The 24,021-nt window shown below is 46.0% G+C and overlaps 1 protein-coding gene across 4 annotated transcripts in view; it reads right to left on the bottom strand.

Moving 5' to 3' along the window:
• HYCC2 (hyccin PI4KA lipid kinase complex subunit 2) overlaps positions 1 to 24,021 on the bottom strand; it is a 76,321-nt gene that overhangs the window by 7,438 nt on the left and 44,862 nt on the right. For 3 of the 4 annotated variants that reach the window (XM_083154350.1, XM_083154349.1, XM_083154351.1), the window contains 8 exons: positions 20,595 to 20,696; positions 16,911 to 17,090; positions 15,208 to 15,288; positions 14,494 to 14,609; positions 14,313 to 14,408; positions 13,291 to 13,407; positions 12,941 to 13,028; positions 12,608 to 12,767 (listed from right to left, as the gene is read on the bottom strand). In XM_083154350.1, the coding sequence (XP_083010476.1) occupies positions 12,608 to 12,767; positions 12,941 to 13,028; positions 13,291 to 13,407; positions 14,313 to 14,408; positions 14,494 to 14,609; positions 15,208 to 15,288; positions 16,911 to 17,090; positions 20,595 to 20,696 (940 nt within the window). Of the gene's footprint in view, positions 1 to 8,028; positions 8,167 to 12,607; positions 12,768 to 12,940; positions 13,029 to 13,290; positions 13,408 to 14,312; positions 14,409 to 14,493; positions 14,610 to 15,207; positions 15,289 to 16,910; positions 17,091 to 20,594; positions 20,697 to 24,021 lie in introns of all 4 variants that reach the window. The other variant, XM_083154352.1, reaches the window with a different exon arrangement.

The following is a 24,021-nucleotide window of genomic DNA, read 5'->3' as shown; positions in this document are numbered from 1 at the left end:
CACCCACATCCGCAGCAAAGCCGGTGGTGATTGACAGCTCAATGGGCGGGTGAGTGGATAAAACGCAGCCAGATCCGTCTGTAGATAGATCTGCAGATCAATTGATCTGCAGATATCTGCCAATGTGTACCCAGTCTTAAGGGGTGTACTGGGTAATCTAAAGACGATCGCGCCGGGGGATCAGAGATATTAAACATGTAAAAATCCCAATTTTCCGAACCAGGTGGGGATTGTGGAATCAGGACTTTTTTTTACATGCTTAAACCTTTGTGTGCCAACATCTCTGAGATTTTCAAAATATCTGCTGAAAATGCCAGCATCGGTCACATTTGTTATATATAAAGTCAAAAAAGTGTTATGTAAACAAAAGATTATATTTCCTATATAAGGTAACATTACAGGTCATTATGAAAACAAATGTTTGCGTGGTCATTTTCACACCTATTTTGACAAATTCACTTAGCACTCAAAGGGTTAATATCCCCGAATCCCCAAATGGATTGCTAATCATCGCTGGGTGCTGATCGGTGCATATGCTCAGTGGAACGGCGGTGCCAGGGGGTCGGGGCATCGGCACCTTTAGATATGATATACAAATGCAGCCCAGACTATGGCCCTTATTCAGATCTGATCGCAGAACAAATTTGTTCTCAAAATGGGCAAAACCATATGCACTGCAGGTGGGGCAGATGTAACATGTATAGAGAGAGTTAGATTTGTGCGTTATTTTGTTTCTGTGCAGGGTAAATACTGGCTGCATTATTTTTACACTGCAATTTAGAACTCTCTCTGCACATGTTACATCTGCCCCACCTGCAGTGCAGCATGGTTTAGCCCATTTTGAGAACAAATTTGTACTGCGATCAGATCTGAATAAGGGCCTATGAGGCAGATGTATTAAGCCTGGCGAAGAGATAAACTGGAGATAAAGTGGAAAGAGATAACGCACCAGCCAATCAGCTGTGTTTGAAATATGACAGTTGGGAGTTGATTGGCTGCTGCGTTTATCTCCTTCCACTTTATCTCCAGCTTATCTCTTCGCCAGGCTTAATACACCTACCCCTATGTGAGAAAAGACTACACTCAGTAAAGCCAACTCTAGTTTCTTATACTTATAAGAATACTCATATATTTTTCATGTTACAAATGATAAACCTCACAGTCTGGGAGCCTGCTGCATTGTATATCACAGCCTCATCCAGCCAAAACATTTAATTGTCCCCTAGAGATTAAGCCAGAGGTTTGCAAGTGTGGTCCTCGAGTCACACCAATGGTCCAAGTTTTAAAGATAACTACGGTTCACCATAGATGGTTAAATCAAAAGGACGGATGATCCTTAAAACCTGGACAGTTAGGGAGCCTTATGGACCACGTTCTAGAACCTTTGGATTAAGTTTTGGGAGTGGCACATCCCGGCTACCGGAAAGGCTCCCAGTATACGAGTGCCATAGAAATTTAGCAAATTTTTTTATTTCCCAAAATAATAATAAATAAATAATAAAATGTGAATGCAAAGGAAAACATTTGATTGAATTCTACTAATGAATGCTTTGACAATCTGCAAAAATGATGAATGTGGAGTAAACGTTTATCGGAGGGGGAAGAAGGATGGGTCCGTACAAGTAGCGTCGTTCTCCTGAATTCAGAACAGTGTCCTCAGGCCACATGCACCACATTCTCCCTACGTTATGCGCCGGTGGGCGGAGGATGCACCTACCTGATAACGACCTACCACGGCCATCGTGTCTGCGGGCAAGTGCTTGTCTGGTGGAAGCAGAGGCACCGGGCACAATGAGAAGACAGCTGTAGCGTATTAATGCTGATCTCATGCAAACCCCATGCAGGATCAGCAACTGCTCCTCAGACATGCAACATGTGTTCTGGGTCTGAGACAATTACAGGCTACATGCGTCTACACAGTCGCCGGCAGCCAAAGACCAATCGGATCATTTGCCAAGTGCTGTTTGGTTCAGCATGACTCATCAATGCTACATGTACTGTAGGAGGGTCACCTCCCCGGCACTATATGCAGGACAGAGGGTTCTAGCTGGAGAACTCCTGCAAGGGATCAGCAATAAGCAGATCTCTGCTGGGGTTGGTCTATGATTTTGAGTATGGCGGTTGTAACAATACATCAACGGTGCAAAATATCCAGTCCAGCATTGTTTCCGGCATTATCATCTCCCATATAAAGAGTACACATTGCTTCAAAGCATCGGGGGAAGTAACAGCCTGTGAATGGCTCACCGCGAGTTATCGGCAAGTCTGCCTGCTGGTTTAAATAGGCAATCGTTTACAAGGCAGAACTAGGCTGTTTTTACTTATTTAAATCATTGCCTCTTTAAAACAAACATTGGGCCAACTCTCGCCTGCAGCTTGCTAATGTAGAAAATAAATACAGTAGGTCGAGTGTCTCTTATCCGAAATGCTCGGCACCAGGAGCGGTTTGGATAAGGGATTAATCCGGATTTAGAATTTTTGTTTTTTAACATACTCACCCGGTTCCCCAACGTCTACAGTGGCCATCGCGTTCGTCTTCAGGTCCCAAGGATGCATTGCGCAGGTGTTGTCATGATGTCTCCAGCGCACCCACATAATGCATCCTTGGCACCGGGGATACCTCTAAATACGAAATCTATGGCCAATGGACAACGGAGGGCCTGGTGACTATGAAAAACTGTGTGGGCGGGGTTTAAGGGACAAAAACCCAAAAATATTCTGAAAAACAGTGGTTTTCGGAATATTTCGGTTGTCCGGATAGTGGATACTCGACCGTACATGTTTTTAAAAGGGTGTCGTATGGTCTCCAGTTACTATTGTGTAGGATTTATGGGTGCAGTCTCCACCCAGCCTTATATACAGGATTCTACCATGACTATGGGAAGACACGGCTCTACAAACATGACACACTATAGTAAACCAAGAGAGGGCGGATCGCTGGAGCCCAAACCCAGACAGAGGGCGACTGTCCCAGCAGGGATAAATTGGCTTCTTCCACTTAGAAAACCAGCAAATGACACCGTAGATAATTATAAATGAGAACGTGATTACTCCGTTCAGAAAAAGCGCAACAGCAGCTCGAGTTCAGTGGTCCAGGATATGGGGAACCTTCCTTACAGCCTTAGAGACATGCACATGCAGCCAAATACATAGACATGCTACAATTCTGCCAAATATACCGACTTCTGTACCTGTCCAGTCTCATTTCCAAAGTGACTGATGCACAAACAGTTTTTGCATTCACGGTTCGGGACATAATTGTGTCACTGTGTTTTCAGGCACTGCCACACTACTACTGTAATAACACAGCTGGGGAAAGGCCGTGAGGGGATTGTGACCTCACAGACCAATAGGAACATTTAATCATGGAAACTGCAATGGAGGGAGGGAGAGAGAGAGAGGGGGGGGGGGGGGGAGGGGGGAGGAGTCGTCCCAGGACAAACTGTAAGCCAAGGGAGGCCAACTGGAATCAGATTCCAGGACAGCTCTGCCCGATGTTGGGAGATAGTGTGCGTCACTTGGCAAAGCAACATCAATGCCAAGCTCCAAGTCCAGCCTGTGTCCATATCCACTGATTACCTAACAGTGTGACTAGAGACAGTGGTAGCGGGCCGCCGTGGACAGACTAACAGGAGCGGGACAGCAATTGGAGAGATGGCAGCGATGGTCATAAGGGAGGCTCTGGGCTGGCATATGAGGGGGCACTGAGCATATAAAGGGGTATTACCAGTTGAGGGAATTACCGTGAACCACTAACAATTGGGGAATTACAGTTTGACATATCATTTGGGGCACTAGTGAGTGGCACATTCCGAATTGGGGACACTGCTGGGTGGCACATTCCAAATTGGGGACACTGCTGGGTGGCACATTCCAAATTGGGGACACGGATACGGCAGACAGGTGCATGTAAAACCAGAAACGGATGTGAAATGTGGTTACCTCTTGCTTATAGAAAGCTCGGCTATATAATGCAAATCAATAGCACAGATTGGGGGTAATTGCGTTAGGAGCGAATCTTCCGTTTTCCCTCTGCGGAATATTTTCCTGCAGACATTTTGCACGACTGTGAATACAAACTGCACAATTACAACCCGCAATCACTGCCCTGCACTAAATACGCCTATTCATTTCATTCTGCTTGCCCCTCTAATAGGTGGCGGGGGTCTGGAAATGATTATTTTAACCCAGAAACATCACGTAAACACGTCTTTAAAAGCAAACATAAAAAAAAAATGAGAGAAAAATGTATTCGGTTACTAAAATAACGGACATGAATAAAATGGGCTCGTGTCTGCATGACGTCAGCGCGATGCATGGGCTGGATTGATTGTGTTACTGACAGGTTGACGTACTCTCCTTGCAGGCAGCTATTAGGTCATTGGATTCATTAAACAGAAGTTCGGATTTTAAATCTTCAAATTAGAATTAATATTGTAGGTTAAAGTTTAGTCAAAACGGCCTGTGGTCAGATATATATTCGCTAATTATCTGTACACGGCCTTGATGACATTATCTGCAACTCCCGCCGTCATCATCATCATCATGGCTTCACCCTACACTGTGCGGTGAATTGTTGGTTGAAAAAGTAGCCAATTCATCCAGGGACCATGGTCATACTCAAGGCCAGTTTCCACCATGGAAGGGGGGGGCTTCCCTTGATTGAAGTTTAGCTTTGGACAGTTTTTGAATCGAAGTTCAACTTTTTGAACACTGGGGGAGCATATCTGTAAGGCCTATGAGTATCTGGATGAAGACGTCATCGATTTTGAATCTAGTACTCACTGGGGCTAAATACAGGGTCCTAGAAGATGTTTCATATTCTGGAGAGATCTTGCTCAGTCCCTAGGATACAATTATTTTGCAGGAAACAAGTTGAAAGAAATAACTTCTCCCAGTCAAGTGCACTAGATGAAGGGTCCTAGATTTTGCTCAGACCTCCAAGGATCGGTTCTTGACCCTCAATGGAGGGCTACAGAAATGAGAGAATTTAGGAGTCCAGCTCCCATGCCTTTAGATAGAGCAGTCATAACAAGAAAGGAGAACTCCTGTGATGGCATCCCAATCACTTTTCTTCTGGGACCAATGGTTTTACTCCACTGCACAAGCCTTGGTGAGGGGCATCAAAAGTCCACCACGTAGTCGCTTTATTCCCCACGTTCTTCCTTGACACAAAAGAAAATACTAAAGGAAGCCATCCTATTAATTATTTTAGCGTGTATTTAATCCAATCCCACAACCGCACAAAGAACTTACGCTAAGATCTTTCAGTTCCAGAACACAGACCCTGTTGACCTATTCCGAACCTGAAAGCCTTAATAGTCTGTTGATCACAGATAGGTTCAAGATGGACTCTTGAAGTCAGCATGGAAAAATCTATATTCTTGGAATCCATGGGCAACGAGGACCTGTACGTACATGGTGCCTTCTTCCAAGATCCTAATTCTTAAATCAGAAATCCTGTCACCAACAGAATAAACCTCTGCTTGTGTAAAGAACAAGGATTACAAAGCCAAATGAACTTTAGTGTTTGGATGATCTAGATCACATCTGGTGCAAAGTGAAGGGGTTCTCTGCTAATCCTTTTCATCTGAACAAATTAATGGCTTTTCTGTAGGACAAACAGGTTTGAGAATCCGCAGTCTTGGATATTAGACTCGCCCTGAAGTGCAGATATTTTTACAGGGAGTATGTATGGACTGATGTTGATGTTTTTTACATGGAAGACTGCCTTTATCTCCAGTTTCGGAGCCGAGGGCTCTGTCCTTCCCTTGTCTTCCACGAAGATAGGGCCATTCTTAGAACCATACCTCCCTTACAGCAAAACCTGGTCCGCTCAAATTAGGACATGGTGATCATATGGGATAAATATCTGGAATAAAAGGGTTCCTTGTTGATAGACAGGCATTTAATTGTTCATAGGTTCCACACAGCAAGGAACAGGTTCAATTTTAGTTTGCCATCTCCACAAGTGAGGTTGGCCAACTTCTAAACAAACCAACACGAAGTGGATTACTTTGGTAGACTTCCACTGGGACCGGACAGATGACAGAGTACATTCCAAGCATCTTGGTGGGAACCTCGTGGCATCCTACTGTGAGCAGTCACCAGGGATCATTTCCAACTTCAGAAAATTCTGCAGGTTGCACACGTCCAAAAGATGCCGGCTTTAGACATAACTTCTGAGAATACCCTCCGTTAGGGACAGCTTTGACGTGTCCCGATTGTATCCAGCGCCTTCCAATTGGGAGCTGGAGAATAGGGAACTTTGGTACTTCTGTTAAAGTCCAGTGGGGGAGACAGGACACTCTCTCCCTTATGCTTGTGGTTTACATAACTGCTATTGTTCATTGTTTCCCTTATTGTTATCATTGTTAGGTCTGTCGTTCTCACAAGAGAATTAGTTTGATTACTTCCTCTCTGGCTCATTCTGTACTTTCTCTTCTGCCCTTCAGGAATTTTTTTTGAAAAATCCAATGGGCGGCTTATAGGGGTATACAGAGGGGGGGACACATGCTTTTCTCTTAATGTTTACGCCCTTGTCACTACACACTATACCCCATTTTGCCCTCATAAGAACAACTAGCAAACATAAAGGCTGATTCATGCGTCATTTTTTTTTTTTTATATGGTTTATCGTGGAACAAGCACTTTACTATTGCACGGCATGTTAGATGAAAAACATCATGCAAAGAAGATTCGCTCCTAACTGAAGTGGACCGATTGTGGGGAATGGGGGATTCAATGCCACACTATCTACACGATTCGCATTTCCGGAATGGCATCCCTTGCCCGCCAGCACCCCACAGAGTTAAGAATGGTGGTTGACACCCCGTAGTGGTCTTATATGTGGGCACCAGGTCTTTGTAGATCTACCCAAGCCGTGTTTGCAATCACCTTTTTTATTCTCGTCTGCCAGAAAGGAACCAAAATGCCAACAGACATAAAAGGCTTTATTATTTGTATAGTCTGACATCCGCTATTCTTTTTAACTTTAATTTGATTAATTATTTAATTACATTTTTTTTAAAATGTATATACCATGCTGTAATGTTGGGTAAAGTGCAACTATTCTGTAATTAGGGTCAAGTAGTGCAGCACGGACAGTGTAATATTTAGCATTACTGCCTCACAGCGCTGAGGTCATGGGTTCGATCCCCACCATGGCCCTAACTGTGCGGACTTTGTATATTCTCCCCGTGCTTGCATGGGTTTCCTCCGGGTACTCCGGTTTCCTCCCACAATCCAAAAATGTACTGGTAGGCTAATTGGCTCCCAACAAAAATTAACCCTAGAATGTCTGTGTGTATATGTGGTAGGGAATATAGATTGTAAGCTCCACTGGCGCAGGGACTGATGTGAATGTTCAAATATTCTCTGTACAGCGCTGCAGAATATGTGTGCGCTACATATATATATATATATATATATATATATATATATATATCAAAGCTTAGAGAGAGATAAAGTGGAGAGAATGTTTCAACCAATCAGCTTCTGAAATTTTTCAAATACAGACTGTAAAAATTACAGACGCTGATTGGTCGGTGCTTTATTCCATTTAAAGGTTTGCTACCTCTCTCCCTTCATTTTGTAGTTAGATGTAAGACTCCAATCAGGAGAAATACACAGTGAGCCGTCCCAATACAGGGAGTGCCTGGAACACACAGTGCGGCACTTGGTGAGTGTTAAACAGAAAACACAAAAACTGCGCAGGCACAAAGGAGACACACTGAGAGTTCGCCACAGTGATTGCCATGCTGTTTGAGCCGATCTCTGGTTACATGTATCCCAAAGCAATGCCAAGCAAGTCTGCTAGGAGGTGCAGCCATCATCGCCTAGGCAGGGCAAATGAGCGGAAAGTTAATACCTGACCTGGAATCGGAACCATAGAGACAGAGAGCCTAACGCACCGTGCAGGAGTGACTGAGCGCACTGCAGAGCTAAAGGAAAACGTGAAAACCACGAGCAACGGTTTTCCAGAATACAACTCTCTCGTTGGTTCCTCTTCCCACAGTTTTGGCCTACCCTCTGTGAAAGCTTCTGGAGAGATGGTTTCGGGGGTCAGGTACACAAGAACATCCCCCTCAGGAGTATCCCCTAGGGTTGGAGTGATGCGCAAGATCGGGGAGCCCGGATTCGAGTCGTTCAGGAGGTCAAAACCATCTGGGATTCAACACAGGAAGATTTTAGTTTATTTGCCAGCATCCCGCTGTTCCTTGCGCTCCGTTCCTGACTGCGGCTGACCCGTAAGAAATTCCGGACACACAAAAAGAAACTGAAGGCGACTGGGACATATTTGGAAAATGAACGGAACAGAATAAGTAAACTAAGAGGCATGTGAATGCATACAGAGCCGTATAACAATACCTAGTGAATAAAGCCAAATGGACAATGTGTGAGAATGCATGACGTGATACAGAGGGAAAAAAACACATTCACGACTATTTCGTATACTAATCTTCAGTAGTTTTTTTTGTCCTATAAAAGACAGCTTCAACTTGAATCACAGTTAGACTTCTAAAAATAGAAATAAAATGCTATAAAAAAAAAAAAAAAAAATGATAAAAACGAATACGTGCTTCCAGTTATAAAGTGTAGGTAGCAAACAAGCAAAAGAGAACATTCAGACATAGGGCCAGATGTACTAAGCTTTAACAAGTGATAAAGTGGAGGGTGGTAGAGAGTGTTATGTAGGGTACACACCAGGACGACCCGCTCACGATGCACATCGTGAGCGGGTCGTCAGTGTCTCGTCCGACCCGCTCACGGTGACACCGTGAGCGGGTCCGATCCGATGGCGACCCGCACCCGGCTGTATGGTCGTCATTGAGATCCTACCTGCAGCAGGTAGGATCTCAATAACGACCGACCCGCGGGACCGCGCATCGGATCAGTATCGGTCCACAGCAGGTCAGAAAAGGGCCCAATCAGCACACAATCTACATCCAATTGATCGGAATTGGATCTAGATTGTGGGGATCGGGCCCTAGTCGTCCTGGTGTGTACCCAGCATATGGCTTGGCCCACAAACAGCGGAAAAGCGAGTCCCGTTCAGCGTGACCCACTTGGCCGCAATGGGGAAGGGGGGGGGGGGGGGGGGAGGTCCACACACAGTGGTGTGGCTGGATTCTGCTGAACAGGATCTGGTCACTTCTGCCCTGAAATCCGGCCATACCGCAGCATGCTGTGGGGAGGACCAGGCGGCTTCGGTACATGTTCATTGGGTTGATGCATATTAGGTCTGTGTGCAGGTTCCTTGCGGTGCAGCAGGTCCCGCCGTGCCGCTATGTGTGGCCCGGCCCCTAAAGTACCAGCCAATCAGCACTAACTGTCATTTTTCAAACCCAGCATGTAACATGGCAGTTAGAAGCTGATTGGCTGGTATTTTATCTCTCTTTGTCACCCTCCACTTTATCACTTGTTAAGGCTCATTAATGCAACAGACCCAGGAACAGTACTTGGGAAAGTAGGGAATCCTTATCCTTTTGCAGTGCCAATTTTTTTTGCAATTCAAACAGTCTGGCTTAACTGTTTAAATTAATTGTCATTTTTTTTAAAATAATTTTTGATTTAAAAAATGGTCTACACTGAATGTTGAACGATGTTATTGTTCTTATTTTAAAGTGTCTCACATTGGATCTGCTACTAGTGCTAGGGCTGTTGAGCCGGACTAGACGTTGTACTTGAAAGGGATTAACAACTGCAAGGTTTTCGGGTGAGGTATATTACATCGACAATGAATAGGTTGATGTGGGTTTGAAAAGTATGGAAAAAATCCACCTCATTTTGACATTTTTACGTGTCAATCTTGTAAATGTCGACAATATGGTGTCAACCTATTGGCTATCGAACTAGATATTGTCCGTTTATAATGCGGATCCTGAGGATTTTAGGCCTTTTATATTAATAGTACAATAGAAAACAGACTCTCACCCGCCAGCTACCCTTCATAACTTACATAGCTGTTACACTACTACACTACTGGTACACACTTGGTTAGCGGGCGATTCTGCGTAAGAAAATCGCATCGCACCGCAAAATCGCATGCAATTTTATAGGGTGCGATGCCATTTACTTTACTATAAACTTATATGAGATGCAATGAGATTGAGGCTCCCCCACTAGCCACGCCACCCCGAAGGGCGGCGGAACGTGTCCTCCCGACCTTTTCATACCCCCACTATCTATGGCAGTGTGGAGTTGATTTTATATAGTGTGGCGGGCGTAGCGAGCCACTGAGCCCGAAGCGTGGCGAGCTCCGCGAGGGGATGCAGAATACATGGAATACGTTACATGTGCACTCGCCACGCTTCGGGTTCACTATCTAATCAACTCCACGCCTACATGGATAGTGGGGGTATGAAAAGGTCGGGAGGACGTGTTGCTCCACCGCTCGCCATGCTTCGGGGTGGCGTGGATAGTGGGGGGGTGCCTCAATCTCATTGCATCTCATATAAGTGTATATTAAAGTCAATGGCATCGCACCCTATAAAATCGCATGCAATCGCATCACACTGCCCATGGCAAAAAAAGAGCAGTGAATAAATTACATAGGAAAATCGAATTGCATCGAATGCGATGCAATGTGCCTACTGTGCTAGGAAACATGTACCTTTTTTTATGTTACAATGCAATGCAATTTTTAAATAAAAAAAAAAATATTTTCAAAAAGGCCACAAATAAAGTAAAAATAATCTGAGGCCGCTTGTAATGAAGCCGCACACTAAAACTCTCCATGATGTGTCGACCCTTGGACAATAGAACATAGGTCAATAAAACAGCTGGGGGTAATTGTGAGGCGTGACTCGTGTACTGAACACGCACATTGTGACAACCTGCCATGCGTCACGTGTGACAATGCCGCACAGACCTAGTTGTCTATAAGCTGCTGCCAGCCTAGCAGCGGGAGACCCTACAGCGGTTTCCATGAAGGAGACCGTACACTCTGGGACCCCGTCTGCATAATAACTGAATACTACCTACTAGACTTTACAGTTTCAGGACAGGTACTGCAGGGAAAGCCACTTAGTGCAGCAGGACTGGAACTGTCCAAGGTACTTAAACCTATGAGAGTGGAAAGGTGTAACTGAGGGGTAGATGTATGAAGCAGTGATAAGGGAGAAGAAGTGATAAAGAGCCTGGTACTTTATCACTGGCCAATCAGCTTCTGACGGTTAAGTTACAGGCTGGGTTTAAATAGGAGCTGATTGGCTGGTGATAAATTACCAGGTATTGTATCACTTCTCCTCCCTTATCACCGCTTCATAAATCTACCCCCCAATGTGGCCCATCTCGCTTATACAGCTGCCGCATTCACTACACATCCCCCATACATGGGAATATCTGTGTAACTTGCCAGGTTCAGACAAGAAGTACTGGAGCGGCCTCTCCTGCCTGTTCTGATCCAGTTTGCCCCAAAGGACACCACTCCCATTATGTAACAGTGAGGACAGCGCAAGAGAAGTCCGCCCCAAAGTACTACTGCGCTCACAGGAAGCCAAGTAATACTGCAACAAGGAGGGAAAATGAAGGCCCTTATTCTGGTTCACTCTTAGAGGCAAATCCCTTCTCAAATGGCCAAAACCATGTGCACTGCAGGTGGGGCAGATGAAACATGTGCAGAGAGAATTAGATTTGGGTGAGTTATTTTGTTTCTGTGCAGGGAAAATACGAACTGCTTTATTTCTACACTGCAATATAGATCTCACTTTGAAGTAAAACCCCACCCAAATCTAATTCTATCTGCAGATGTTACATCTGCCCCACCTGCAGTGCACATGGTTTTGTCCATTTGAGAATGAATTTGTCTCTAGGAGTGAACCAGAATAAGGCCCTAAGATCCAGCGCAGCTATAGAGGCCATTTATAGCTTGGCCTGCGGGATGATACCAGGTCTGTGCAGCCCTGTTTAGTAGTGTGAAAAAGGTGTGAGATAAATACATTTACTGTTACGGACTACCCTGAGCTGTGCATTGTACGCATGTTCAGTTGCCTTGTGGAGTAAGGAATACCGAGCATCTGCTTTGTCTTTAGGGTTAATGTGTAATTAATTAGAGCTGCTGATTTTTACATTGCACTAAGTATTTTACGGGGGAAACAAACCAAATACAATGATTACAGGGGCAGATTTATTAAGCTTGGAGAAGAGATAAACTGGAGATAAAGCGGAGAAAAGGTAAATGGAGATAAAGCACCAGCCAATCAGCTGTGTTTCAAAAAGACAGTTGGGAGCTGATTGGCTGGTGCTTTATCTCCTTTTACCTTTTCTCCGCTTTATTTCCAGTTTATCTCTTCTCCAAGCTTAATACATCTGCCCCACAGTATCATGGTGTATAAAGAATGCTGAACACACACATATATATATATATATATATATATATATATATATATATATATATATATATATATATATATATATATATATATATATATATATATATATATATATATATATATATATATATACACACACACACACACACACACATATGCGTGTTAGGTTAGCATACATGACACAAACCCCTACCGTTCCCTTCTTACGTTCTAATGACAGTAGGAAGACACACGGATACGACCAGGTACAGAATAAGGACCACAGTGGTTACCTTCTCTCCTCCACCGGTGCCTGCGTATCGAGGCGGTGGTGATGGCCGTACGCGAGATACGAGGGACTGTCGGGGTCACTTCCACCTTCAGCACTTTCTGTCCTTGCTGCGACGTGTCCGGAGCATCAAAGGGCAAAGAGTTTTTCATGGCGTTTGCAACCTGAGCGTAAAAATAAACAGGGAAAATAGATGTATCCATGCCCAGATGTAAGGTCATATACTGGGGTATGATTTCCTATGAAACTGCTGCTTGTACCTAGGCCGGGGGCTGGCAGCTGTCAGAGTACCCAGTGCGGCTGGAAGAAGGGGGGGGGGGGGGGGGGGGTCACTTACCAGCAGGGGCTGAGAGTAGAGCTCCAGCTGCGCCCGGTAGATGATGTCATCCAGAACCTCTTGGCCCGATTCCCACTCGCCGTTGTATCTGCACACAAGAGCAACAGGGGGTTAACATTCATCCAGCAGGAGGATCACCGTCTATTTATATTCATCTGATTGAGACAGGAGGCACATGGTACCTCATGCCTCAGTGAGGTCACAGATTTCTACTGTACTGATCAGGTGTATACATTATTATTGGTTTAGTCCACACACTGGACCAGAATATGCTTTACTGGCCCCAATGCAGCCTTTATCCCCAATGTGCATAACGGAGATGCTATGAGGGGTGTAAAAAGGGAACTTACATCGCATGATAGACACCAGTCAGCATCTGTACCATGAAACAAGGATCCAGCACCACCCGGCCGCACAGCTCCTTCCAGCGCTTCTCATGCTGCCTGGGAAAACCGCTCACACACAATCTGGGAGAGAGAGAGAGAGAGAGAGAGAGAGAACAGCAGATGAGGTTACATAGCACAACTTCAGCTGGTGCAGCCCCTACTAATCAGCAGACCCCCCCTCCCAATCAGGTCATCTGTGAGAGGTGGAACCAGACCACTAATCAACAATTAAAAAGTCGGCACCATAACATCAAAATTTCAACCTAGGTAAAAACCTGCATGAAATGCGCCCACTGGGGCTTAATGTGTGTGGTATCGGCAGATGATTGAATTGCTTAGGGCAGGGCAATTGAATCTGCCCCAAAAGGTCGACTTGAAAAATGCTGACACAGTGAACAAGTTGGCATTATAAATATCATAGTTAAAACTGTCGACCACTAAAATATGTAGATGTTTTACAAATCAAAATCATGGACACATGTATCAACATACAGCTAAGCCAAGCGTCGTCATCTAAACAAGTCGCGGCAAACGTTTTGCCCGTTAATGTTCACGGATATGTGCATACACATCAGTGGTATATGTAAGACCACGCTAGCTGCATCTGTAACCGTGTCTATATAGTGACCGTCCATACTGATGAGGACAAAACAAATGGAACCCTCTCTTGTTAACTCATGATGAAGCTTTGTCTGGCCTCAGATTGGATTGGGCTTGTGTCAGCAAGACGTCGTAGCTACCTAGGTACAACTAGTCTATGGTAAATGCCAGTGCAGCAACGCCCCGGGGGATAAAGAATGTTATGTGCAAGGTAATAATGCTCCAGCCAATCAGCTGACCGCCAATTTACATATTGGAGCTGATTGGCTGGTGCATCATCCCCTTGCACATATTTATGGGGAAAGATGCCTCATACATTTACCCCTCAGTCCCTCTCCCATCAGTATCGTACCACAAAGCCCCTGCCATTCCTCGCTCCTACTCACCTAGAGCCCATTCTGCATAGTGATTGGTAGGAAGATGTGGGCATGTATACAATGGCAGAGTTGTAGCACAACATGAGAAAGCTGAGGACTTCAAACCTGCGGGAGAGAAGAAGCCGGAATTCAGAACAGCGCTGTTGGCGGATGACTGCACCACCTGGCGGATCTAGAGTGCTGCGCTCACCTGTTCTGTGCTGTGAAGGTCTCTCTCTGGGGGTGAAGATCACTGTAGACCACTCTGATGAGATCGTGCTGGCTCAGCGCTCCCTCAGTAAATGCCATGGAGCCTAAGCAAGAGGGCTGGAGAAAGAGACAAACATCACAGCTTCAGGGTCCGGTAAGTAATGATCAGAACGAGGACGGGGGAGAAGCCACCAATGTCCGCATACTGCACGTCTAGTCTATATTCAGAACGTGTGGGACCAGGCTAAGGAAACCTCTCATGTAGGCCACCCCCATCTCCCCGCTGCCCATTATGTCACAGGCTTCCAATGAGTGGAACAAGCTGCAGCCAGTCAGTCATTGCTGCTTAATCCCCCCCCTACAGGTCAGACTGGGATAACACGGTATTGGCTGTCATTGCCAGACCCCTTCCTCATAGACCACCCGCATCCTGTAAAGGATCAGGGACAATTGCTGCGTAACCCGCGGTTACTGCATACATCCACTGCTTTCCCTTACACGTTACTGGTCACGTCAGAGAATCATTGGGCCGCAGACTGACAACACATGCAAGGACACAACACACATATGTACTGTATGTCCTACTAAAGACACTAGTGGTTTCTCTGTGGGCCTAATTCAGACAATTGGTTATCAAAATGGACAAAACCGTGCCGTGTGGCTGCACAGATACCACCCTCAGACAGCGTCGCAGTATCCCGCCCGGCTTACTCACCTCATGGTATATCGAAGGCTTGGACAGCGATGGTATAGTAAATGATAAAACCTTATTGTTTCCATCTTTGTCAGCAATTTCCTGCAATCAAGAGAACACTATTACAAAGGCACCTATGTGTCCATACTGAGATCTGCACCTTTATTATACCACCAATGTTATCAGGGACCACGTTGAGATGCTCATTGTGTGGATACTCCACATCAGTGGTTCCCAACCTCGGTCCTCAGGACCCCACACAGTGCACGTTTTCCAGGTCTCCACATAGAATCACAGGTGATAGAATTAGCTCCCCCTTTGATATTTTAAAATGTGTGAAAGTAATGAGTGCACCTGTGCGCATGCCGGATGACCTGGGAAATGTGCCAGTAAGTAATGAGTACACCTGTGCACCTGCCGGGTGACCTGGGATATGTGCCAGTAAGTAATGAGTGCACCTGTGCACCTGCCGGGTGACCTGGGAAATGTGCCAGTGAGTATTGAGTGCACCTGTGCGCCTGCTGGGCGACCTGGGAAATGTGCCAGTGAGTATTGAGTGCACCTGTGCGCATGCCAGGTGACCTGGGAAATGTGTCAGTGAGTATTGAGTGCACCTGTGCGCATGCCAGGTGACCTGGGAAATGTGTCAGTGAGTATTGAGTGCACCTGTGCGCCTGCTGGGTGACCTGGGAAATGTGTCAGTGAGTATTGAGTGCACCTGTGCGCCTGCCGGGTGACCTGGGAAATGTGCCAGTGAGTAATGAGTGCACCTGTGCACCTGCCGGGTGACCTGGGAAATGTGCCAGTGAGTAATGAGTGCACCTGCCAGGTGACCTGGAAAACATGCACTGTGTGGGGGTCTTGAGGACCGAGGTTGAGAACCACTGGTCTACATGGACAGGAGGGTTCAGGTTAATTTGCAGTAGTGGAAGGTTAGGGATAGGCTATGGGAGGAGTGGGTAAGGCACTAGTGAAAGGATTAGGGTTAGACCACGGAAAGGGAAGGTTAGGATCTAGGGGAGATTTAAGATACTGAAGGGTAGGGTTAGCATACAGAAGAAGATGTTCAGGGTTAGGATGCAGAGGGGAGAGATTGGTCACAGGATGGATGGTTAGGAACAAGGGGGTGGGTTCATTTTAGGCCACGGGAATGGAAGGAAAGGAGCTAGGGGGAAGGATATGGTTAGTCTGAGAGGGTAGGGTTATGCATTAGGGGGTGGGTTAGCTACTAGGTGAAGGGTGCAGATTAGGCAAGTAAAAGGGACAGTTAGGAACGAGTGGGGGGGGGGGGGGGGTCATGCAGTTAGGCTATGGGGGGGGGGGGGACATGGGGTTAGGCTGTAGGAGGGGAAAGTTAAGGTTAGGCACTATTATGATAATTAGAGGTTAGTAGTAATTACTGCCAGAACCACCGCAGGATAAGATAAAAGGTAAGCCACTCAGACGTCACTGCTAGACCCGTAAGACACCACCGGAGTTCCCGAACCCACTGAATCAGGAATGTCACCACTAGTCCACCAATAAAGTTTTGTAAAAACTTCTGATCATGTTGACAATATTTCAAACCCCTCTGTGTGTATTACCAGCAGTAACAGAGGCTGTAATCTGTGCTACAAATGTCCTGCTCATGCGATACCCCAATATCCCTGGCTATGAAGATTACACCGACGTTGCCCCAGTGCCTGATGGGAAATGTCCGCTTTCCAGGTTTGCAAGGTCCTTACCAGGTTGTAAATGCCCAATAGGAGCGCTTCTATACAGCCGTTGCTCTGCCGGTCGCGGCTGGCAGTAAGACGCAGGTAGATGGATATCAGCTCCGGCAGGAACTGCATGGTGAATCTCTTCAGCCGCACTTCGGAGCTCCGGTACAGCTCAAACAGCTGGTGGCAGATTGGTTCCAGGAGCTGCAAACAGAGGATGGTTCCAGGGTTACACGCCTGCAGTCCATGTCCCAGTCTATAACCCGTAACAGCAGCCGCAATTACCTCTATGTGCACAAAGCAACCCCACGCAGAACGCTATGGCATGGGATTATCTGCTTACCCAAAACCTCCACCCCCGACAAAAAAAACTGTTGCACGCACATATGACCCATGCAGTTACCACACGTAAGCCTGGATAGGCAATCTAACATAGGACGGGTTGGTGCAATTATGAAGAGTAGGAGACCGGGCCATACAAGCACCGCGCTGGTCAGGAGAGGGTCCAAACAACCAATGAGGGCTGTCTCTAGCACTAGGCAACCGCTTGAGTTTGGCTGTCTGCAGATGCTGATTGGCTGATGCATCGCACCTCCCCGCTGTGTCTCCCGCTAGTGCAGGTGTCCACACTAAAACCTCCTGCCGCTCTCCTCTGACCAGTACCGCTGTAGTAACTGGGCTACCAGACGCGCTATGTTATGTGGGTACCATGGATCCGATACTCTGTGTCAGTTAATATTAATGTGTATTATTCATTGCAGAAGATACATTAGAGGAGGAGATCGTGTCCCTGTGTAATGAGCCATCTATACACACATTCTCCATCCTCGCTGATTAAATATCAATACTCATTCAGAGTCTCTGTTAATGACCCATGATTGCCCACAGGGCACATACTGTACACCCACGCTGCAAGTACAATGGTTGGCGACTGCTCTGCTTCTATCAGATCCCCGCATGAACTTGCAGATGATGCCGGGACATTCTGTGTGTATTATAATCTGAGAAAGTCATTATGGAGGGACACTGCAGTTTCGCTAAAAGTATGGGAGGTAAAAAGGTTTTACTGCAGCTTCATTTCAAAAGGAAAATAAAATAACCATCAGGTTGAATAACAGCACAAAGTAAAACCTCACATTATCAGACGGGATTAGAGAAGCGGTCCAATTTTGCACTCCAATTAGCATTCCAAGCACTCCAAACATTACCCGGTACTTGTGTATTTTGGCGGCGCCCATCGCATCGTATACCATAACGCATGCGATGGTATGCGATGCGACGCGGTCGTTGGTTAGTGTACGATGGCATACAATTTTCAAATTGTATGCCATTGTACATGGCATACAATGCCATACGATGCGATGCGATTAAACATTGTATAAGCACCCTAATGGGTGCATACAATGTTAAATGCACCCCCACGCCACCCCCCCACTATAAACGTGAACCCAAAGCGTGGCGAGCGCAGCGAGCCCGCGAGGGGCAGCGGTACGCGTCCTACGACCTTTTCATACCCCCACTATCCACGTCGGCGTGGAGTTGAGAATAGAATAGTGTGGCGAGCGCAGCGAGCCACCGAGCCCGAATCGTGGCGAGCCCTGCGAGGGGACGCGGATACCTGTGAAGCCCGCGAAGGGACGCGTTTACCTGTGAAGGTATCCGCATCCGCTCGCCACGCTTCGGGCTCGGTGGCTTGCTGCGCTCGCCACACTAATCTATTCTCAACTCCACGCCGACGTGGATAGTGGGGGTATGAAAAGGTCGTAGGACGCGTACCGCCTCCCCTCGCGGGCTTGCTGTGCTTGCCACGCTTCAGGTTCACGTTTATAGTGGGGGGGTGGCGTGGGGGTGCATTTAACATTGTTAGCACCCATTAGGGTGCTCAAAAGCACCCTTTAGGGTGCTTATACGATTTTTAATCGTATAGGGGGTCAAAATCGCGTCGCATCGCATATGATGTACATCGGGGGCGCCGCTATAATACACAAGTACCCATTACCCTTTGGTACTCGTGTATTGTTATCAGGAGGAGGACAGCACACTGGTGTCACACGAGGAAATAACGCTTTCCTCACTTCATGATAAGTAGGTTGCAGTCCATGCACCAAGCTAAAAGTCTAGTAATGTCCCCAAGGTCCAAAAAAAAAAAATCTGAGATAGACAGTTTCCAAATGTTCCTCATATCTCTTAGATTGTTAGCTCTTTAGACAAGGAACACTTCCATTTCATGGCATGAAATATTATTAAATTATAAATCACCCAAAACAGTGTTAGGCTTTCTATGGCTGCACTTTATTACTTAGAATAGTCTGTGTAAGAACCATTGTAAGAAAGGGAAAAAAAAAGTGCTGCACCAAAAAAGATACAAATACACCGACAAATAAATCAGACCTCACAATTAGCCGATCGCAACAGTACGGACAAATCAGGGGTTTACTGATCTGTATCTTAGAAGAGAACAAGACACAAATACTATGCCGCTGCAACATTCGTAAAAGTGGTGCAGCTTAAACTGGGTACACAGTTTGGTACGCTGTGGTTCTCAAACTCGGTCCTCAGGACTCAACACAGTTCACGTTTTCCAGGTCACCCGGCAGTTGCACAGGTGCATTCATTACTCATTGACACATTTTAAAAGATTCACAGGTGCAGCTAATTATATCACTTGTGATTCTATGAGGAGACCTGCAAAACATGCACCGTGTGGGGTCCTGAGGACCGAGTTTGAGGACTTGTGGTCTAGTGTATACTCATGATATTTGCGCTTCTGTGGGTCTCTAGTGATATCCTCCTTCGGGCGGTAGCCAGGCATCTCACATGGCACCGATCAGGACGTGAAACAGGAGAGCAGAATATAAAATATAACACAGGCCTTAACAAGAGATAAATGCAAGGGTGGTAAAGAGAGATAAACGTCCAGCCAATCAGCTCCTTACTGACTTTTTTCAAACACAGCCTGTAACATGGCAGTTAGCAGGTGATTGGCTGGACATTTATCTCTCTTTGGCCCTTATTCTGGTTGGTGCGGTAATATCCGCGTGCGTTCGTGCCGCCGATGTTTTGTGTCTGCGCATGTGCAGAGGCGTCTCTGCGCATGTGCGAGCGGGGCGTACGGCAAAATCCCGCATTAAATGTGAACACTCCGAACAGGGGGTGGAGAGGGGCGTGAAGGGCTATTTGGGCTCATTACCATATGCATACGCCCCGCGTTTCATGGGCGTTCCCATGCAAACGCTGGGCGTACGTATGGTAATGCGGCCGTGACGCACGTGTAGGGGGCGGACATATGACATCGCCGGATGTCAGCTACCCGCCCAGATCCCTGCTTTTGCACGGAAAAATGTCCGTGTGGTCTGAGGTTGCGGGAGCTGGTGGACCACTCGGTCCTGCATTCGATGTTCTGCGACCATCGAATGATGGGGGAGGTTCCCTGAGATGGAGGAGGCGTATTCCATGAAAAATACACGTGTGGTCCGTTCGGCCAGCTTCTTACCGCGTACGGACGGAGTTGGCGATCCGTATGGAAGGCGGGGTTTCGCACGCACGGTCCTGGCCGCATATTCGGATCCGGCCGCACCGATCAGAATAAGGCCCTTTATCACTCTTGGATTTATCTCTTGTTAAGACTTAATACATCTGCCCCAATGTAAGTGTCACAGCAAGATCTAAAAGTATTTAAGAAAGTACCGCACTGTATTACACGATTACCTCGTTATTGGGATCTTGAATGACTTTATAGAGAGCAGACACTAGAGTCTTCTTGCGATGAAGCGTTGCAGCATAAGCAGACAGCTGGGTTTCAGGTAATACCTGTTTATATAAAGAACAAAACAGACCATTTAAAAAATATATATATTTAATAAAAAGGGTTAAAAGAGTATCAGATAACACAAACATAAACCCAAACCAGCCACTAATGACCAGTCCTGATTAATTAGGAGAAACAGTGCGTCTATAATTACAGGTCACCTATTCCAAGAAGTTTAGAGCAAAAACTACTTCTCAGAATGTTAGGTAAATCTTAAGGAGGCGATGGGGACGAGACTCGCAGCAAAACAATTGGACCGTTCCAAAGATCTGAAACAATGTCACCAGTAACGCACGGTCTCGTACATTTACTTCATTTGGAATTTAGGGAAATGAGAATGAAAAGGATTTACTGCAAATAGTGGTAAGAGGGATGACGCGAGAAGACATTTGCATATTCGATACTTTCCTGGTGAAATAACTCCCCCTGGTGAAAATTATATAAACTTTTTTTTATTGCTGTGAATTTCCTTCCCGTGACCTCATTAAGACTTACTTAATATTTGCCAACATTCCAAGTAGTAGTCTTTACTGTAGATAGCTTAGAATAGGGGAACTGTAATTCTAGACACTCTGTAGATTATTTACCTGCTTGCATGTGCGCAGCTCGAGGAAGTTGCAAACACTAAGGAAAAATTATTATATATAACAACACTAGAGAAGAGACGTTTAAGGGGGGACATGCTCAATAAATACATTACGGGCCAATATAAGGAACTTTCAAACGCCCTTTTTCCTACTAGAAAGGAATCAAGGGCACAAATTTAGATTAGAAGAAAAAAGATTTTGTTCATCTAGAAGCAAAAATTTCTCTACAGTCAGAACAGTCATACTTCCTGAAGAAGTGGTGTCGGCAGACACTATAAATACGTTTAAAATAAGGTGGAATAAACATTTATTGGTTAAAAACACCCATGGGTATGAATAAGTAACAAAGGGGGAGATTCGCTAAACAAGAAATGCGGTAAAAACCCTGTTATCTGGGCTTTTACCGCATTTTGGGATGCTGTAAGCATCCCCCGCCGGGTTAACGTGGCGGGGGGCATCGCCAGAAAAATCTGGCGATGGCCCATAGAAGCCAATGGGCTTCTACCGCAACCCTCCGCCGCCCCCCCCCCCCCCCCGCCACATCGCCCCCTCACCTGTGTCTGGGCAGCACAGAGCAGTGCTGCTCGGACCTGTGACCTCCTCCCTGCACTGATCCTCTTCCGGGTGCAGGGAGGAGGAGAGCCCGGTGCAGCAGCACCGAGTGTGTGAGGGATGGGGGAGCCGCCGGGACCTGCTGGGACCCGGCGACTCTCACCGCAAAGGACAGCTCTTAACGCAAGAGCTGTCCTTTGCTATAATTATCGCATATGTTACAGCATATGCAATAATTATAATTGCGAAGAGAGGCGAAGGGGGGCGGAGATTCTTAGAGAATCTCCCCCATAATCTGTCTCTAAAATATCAGAACATACTATACAACAAGGGATTAGCTACTATAAACATAGGTTGAACTAGATGGACGCAAGTCTTTATTCAGCCTCACCTACTATGTAACTATGAGCCTTATTCTAGTTCACTCTTTCTGACAAAATCCTTCTTAGATGGACAAAACCATGTGCACTGCAGGTGGGGCAGATGTAACTTGTGCAGAGAGAGTTAGATTTGGGTGGGGTTTTACTTCAAAGTGAGATCTATATTGCAGTGTACACATAAAGCAGCCAGTATTTACCCTGCACAGAAACAAAATAACTCACCCAAATCTAATAAACCTACATGTTGATATGAGTCTCAGAACATCTCTCATACAAGACCCCTTGTGTTCTTTGTACCGTCAACAAATTTAAGAGTTGAAAAATCTATGCGCTCTAATTAATCACAGAAAGAATGCACCTTAACCCTTTGAGTGCCAAGGGAATTTCTCAAAATAGGTGTGACAATTGCCAAGCAAACAATTTGTTTTCCTCATAATGACCTGTAATGTTACCTTACATAGGAAATATAATCTGTTTTTACTATTGCTGGGCACGTTAATGCGTTAATAACGCGTTAACGCACCAGCACCTTAACTCAGATTAACTTTTTTAATGCCGTTAACGCTGGGAGGGCGCCAGGCGGCAGGGGTAGTGGCGTCGCGAAGGCGCAGGGTCTCTGACAGCAATACAGAGACCCTGCACCTCTCCAAAAATGGCCACCACCAGAGAGAAGACACGCTAGAAGTACTTCTGTACCTCTAGCGGCTGTCTCCTCTGCTGCTGTGGTGCAGGCTGGTGGGGAGGCGCTGGTTGTTTCTGCTGCCTAGCACTGCTGCCGTTGGTGGGGAGACACAGACACTGCCGCTGACTGGTGGCGCTGCTCCCCCCCCCACAATTAAGATTTATCTCCCCCTTAAAAACGAGCATTTAACCCCCATAGCAGCAAGCATGTATTCCCCCCTGGCAATGATAATTTCACCCACTATAGCAGCAAGCATGGAAAGAGCATGTAATTACCCCTGGCAACGAGCATGGAACCCCCTATGACAACGAGCATGTAATCCCCCCTTGGCAACAAGCATGTAATCCCCCCTGGCAACTAGCATGGAACTCTTGGCTACGAGATTGTAGGTAAGCAGCACCTTTGTGCCTAAAAATTCGATTAATCGCAGTTAATCGCAAACATTTCATGCGATTAATCGCGATTAAAAATTTTAATCGTTGCCCACCACTAGTTTTTACGCAACATTTTTTATTTGAATTTATATAATAAATGTCAGCGACGCTGGGATTTTTAGCCGATATCTTGAACATCTCTCACAGTGATGTTGGCAATGAAAGGGTTAAGGAGAATAGGGGCTATTCCACGGGTCTCGGACGGCTGGGGCGGAGGATGCAACGTGGGATTCCATGACTCGCCGATTCAAAATGAAAAATATTTGGGATCAGGTCTGTCTGGGATTTTTGAAAACTTACTAATGGATCGTTGATCATCTAGCTCTGATCATAGGTGGTTTTGAGCGCCATCGGGGAAATCACAGCAATGATGGGGTCAATAAAGACGGACGCTAAGCGCTTGCCGATGCATCGATGATTGAAACGTTCCTATACATGATACTCCAGATGTTTTTGAATTTATGTATTAATGAAATATATTTTTATACAGGGAAAATGTTCTCTGTGTATTTTATTGCCATGGTGACAAGTGAGAGGGATCATAATAAAACACTTCAGAGCGTGTTTACGGAGGAGGGCGAGACAGACAGACCCGGCATTATCCAGCATAAGGTCCGTTCCGCGCCATAGCTGAATCTCGCCCGCACGTCCCCTCTGCTACTGCCTAATTAACAGGAGCTGCCCCGAACGTC

The sequence above is a fragment of the Crinia signifera genome, chromosome 7 (genome assembly GCF_055691185.1).
Source record: "Crinia signifera chromosome 7, ASM5569118v1, whole genome shotgun sequence".
In the NCBI taxonomy this organism is placed as follows: domain Eukaryota; kingdom Metazoa; phylum Chordata; class Amphibia; order Anura; family Myobatrachidae; genus Crinia; species Crinia signifera.
The sequence above is the reverse complement of the archived record's forward strand: the minus strand, read 5'-3'. Positions and strand labels throughout refer to the sequence as shown.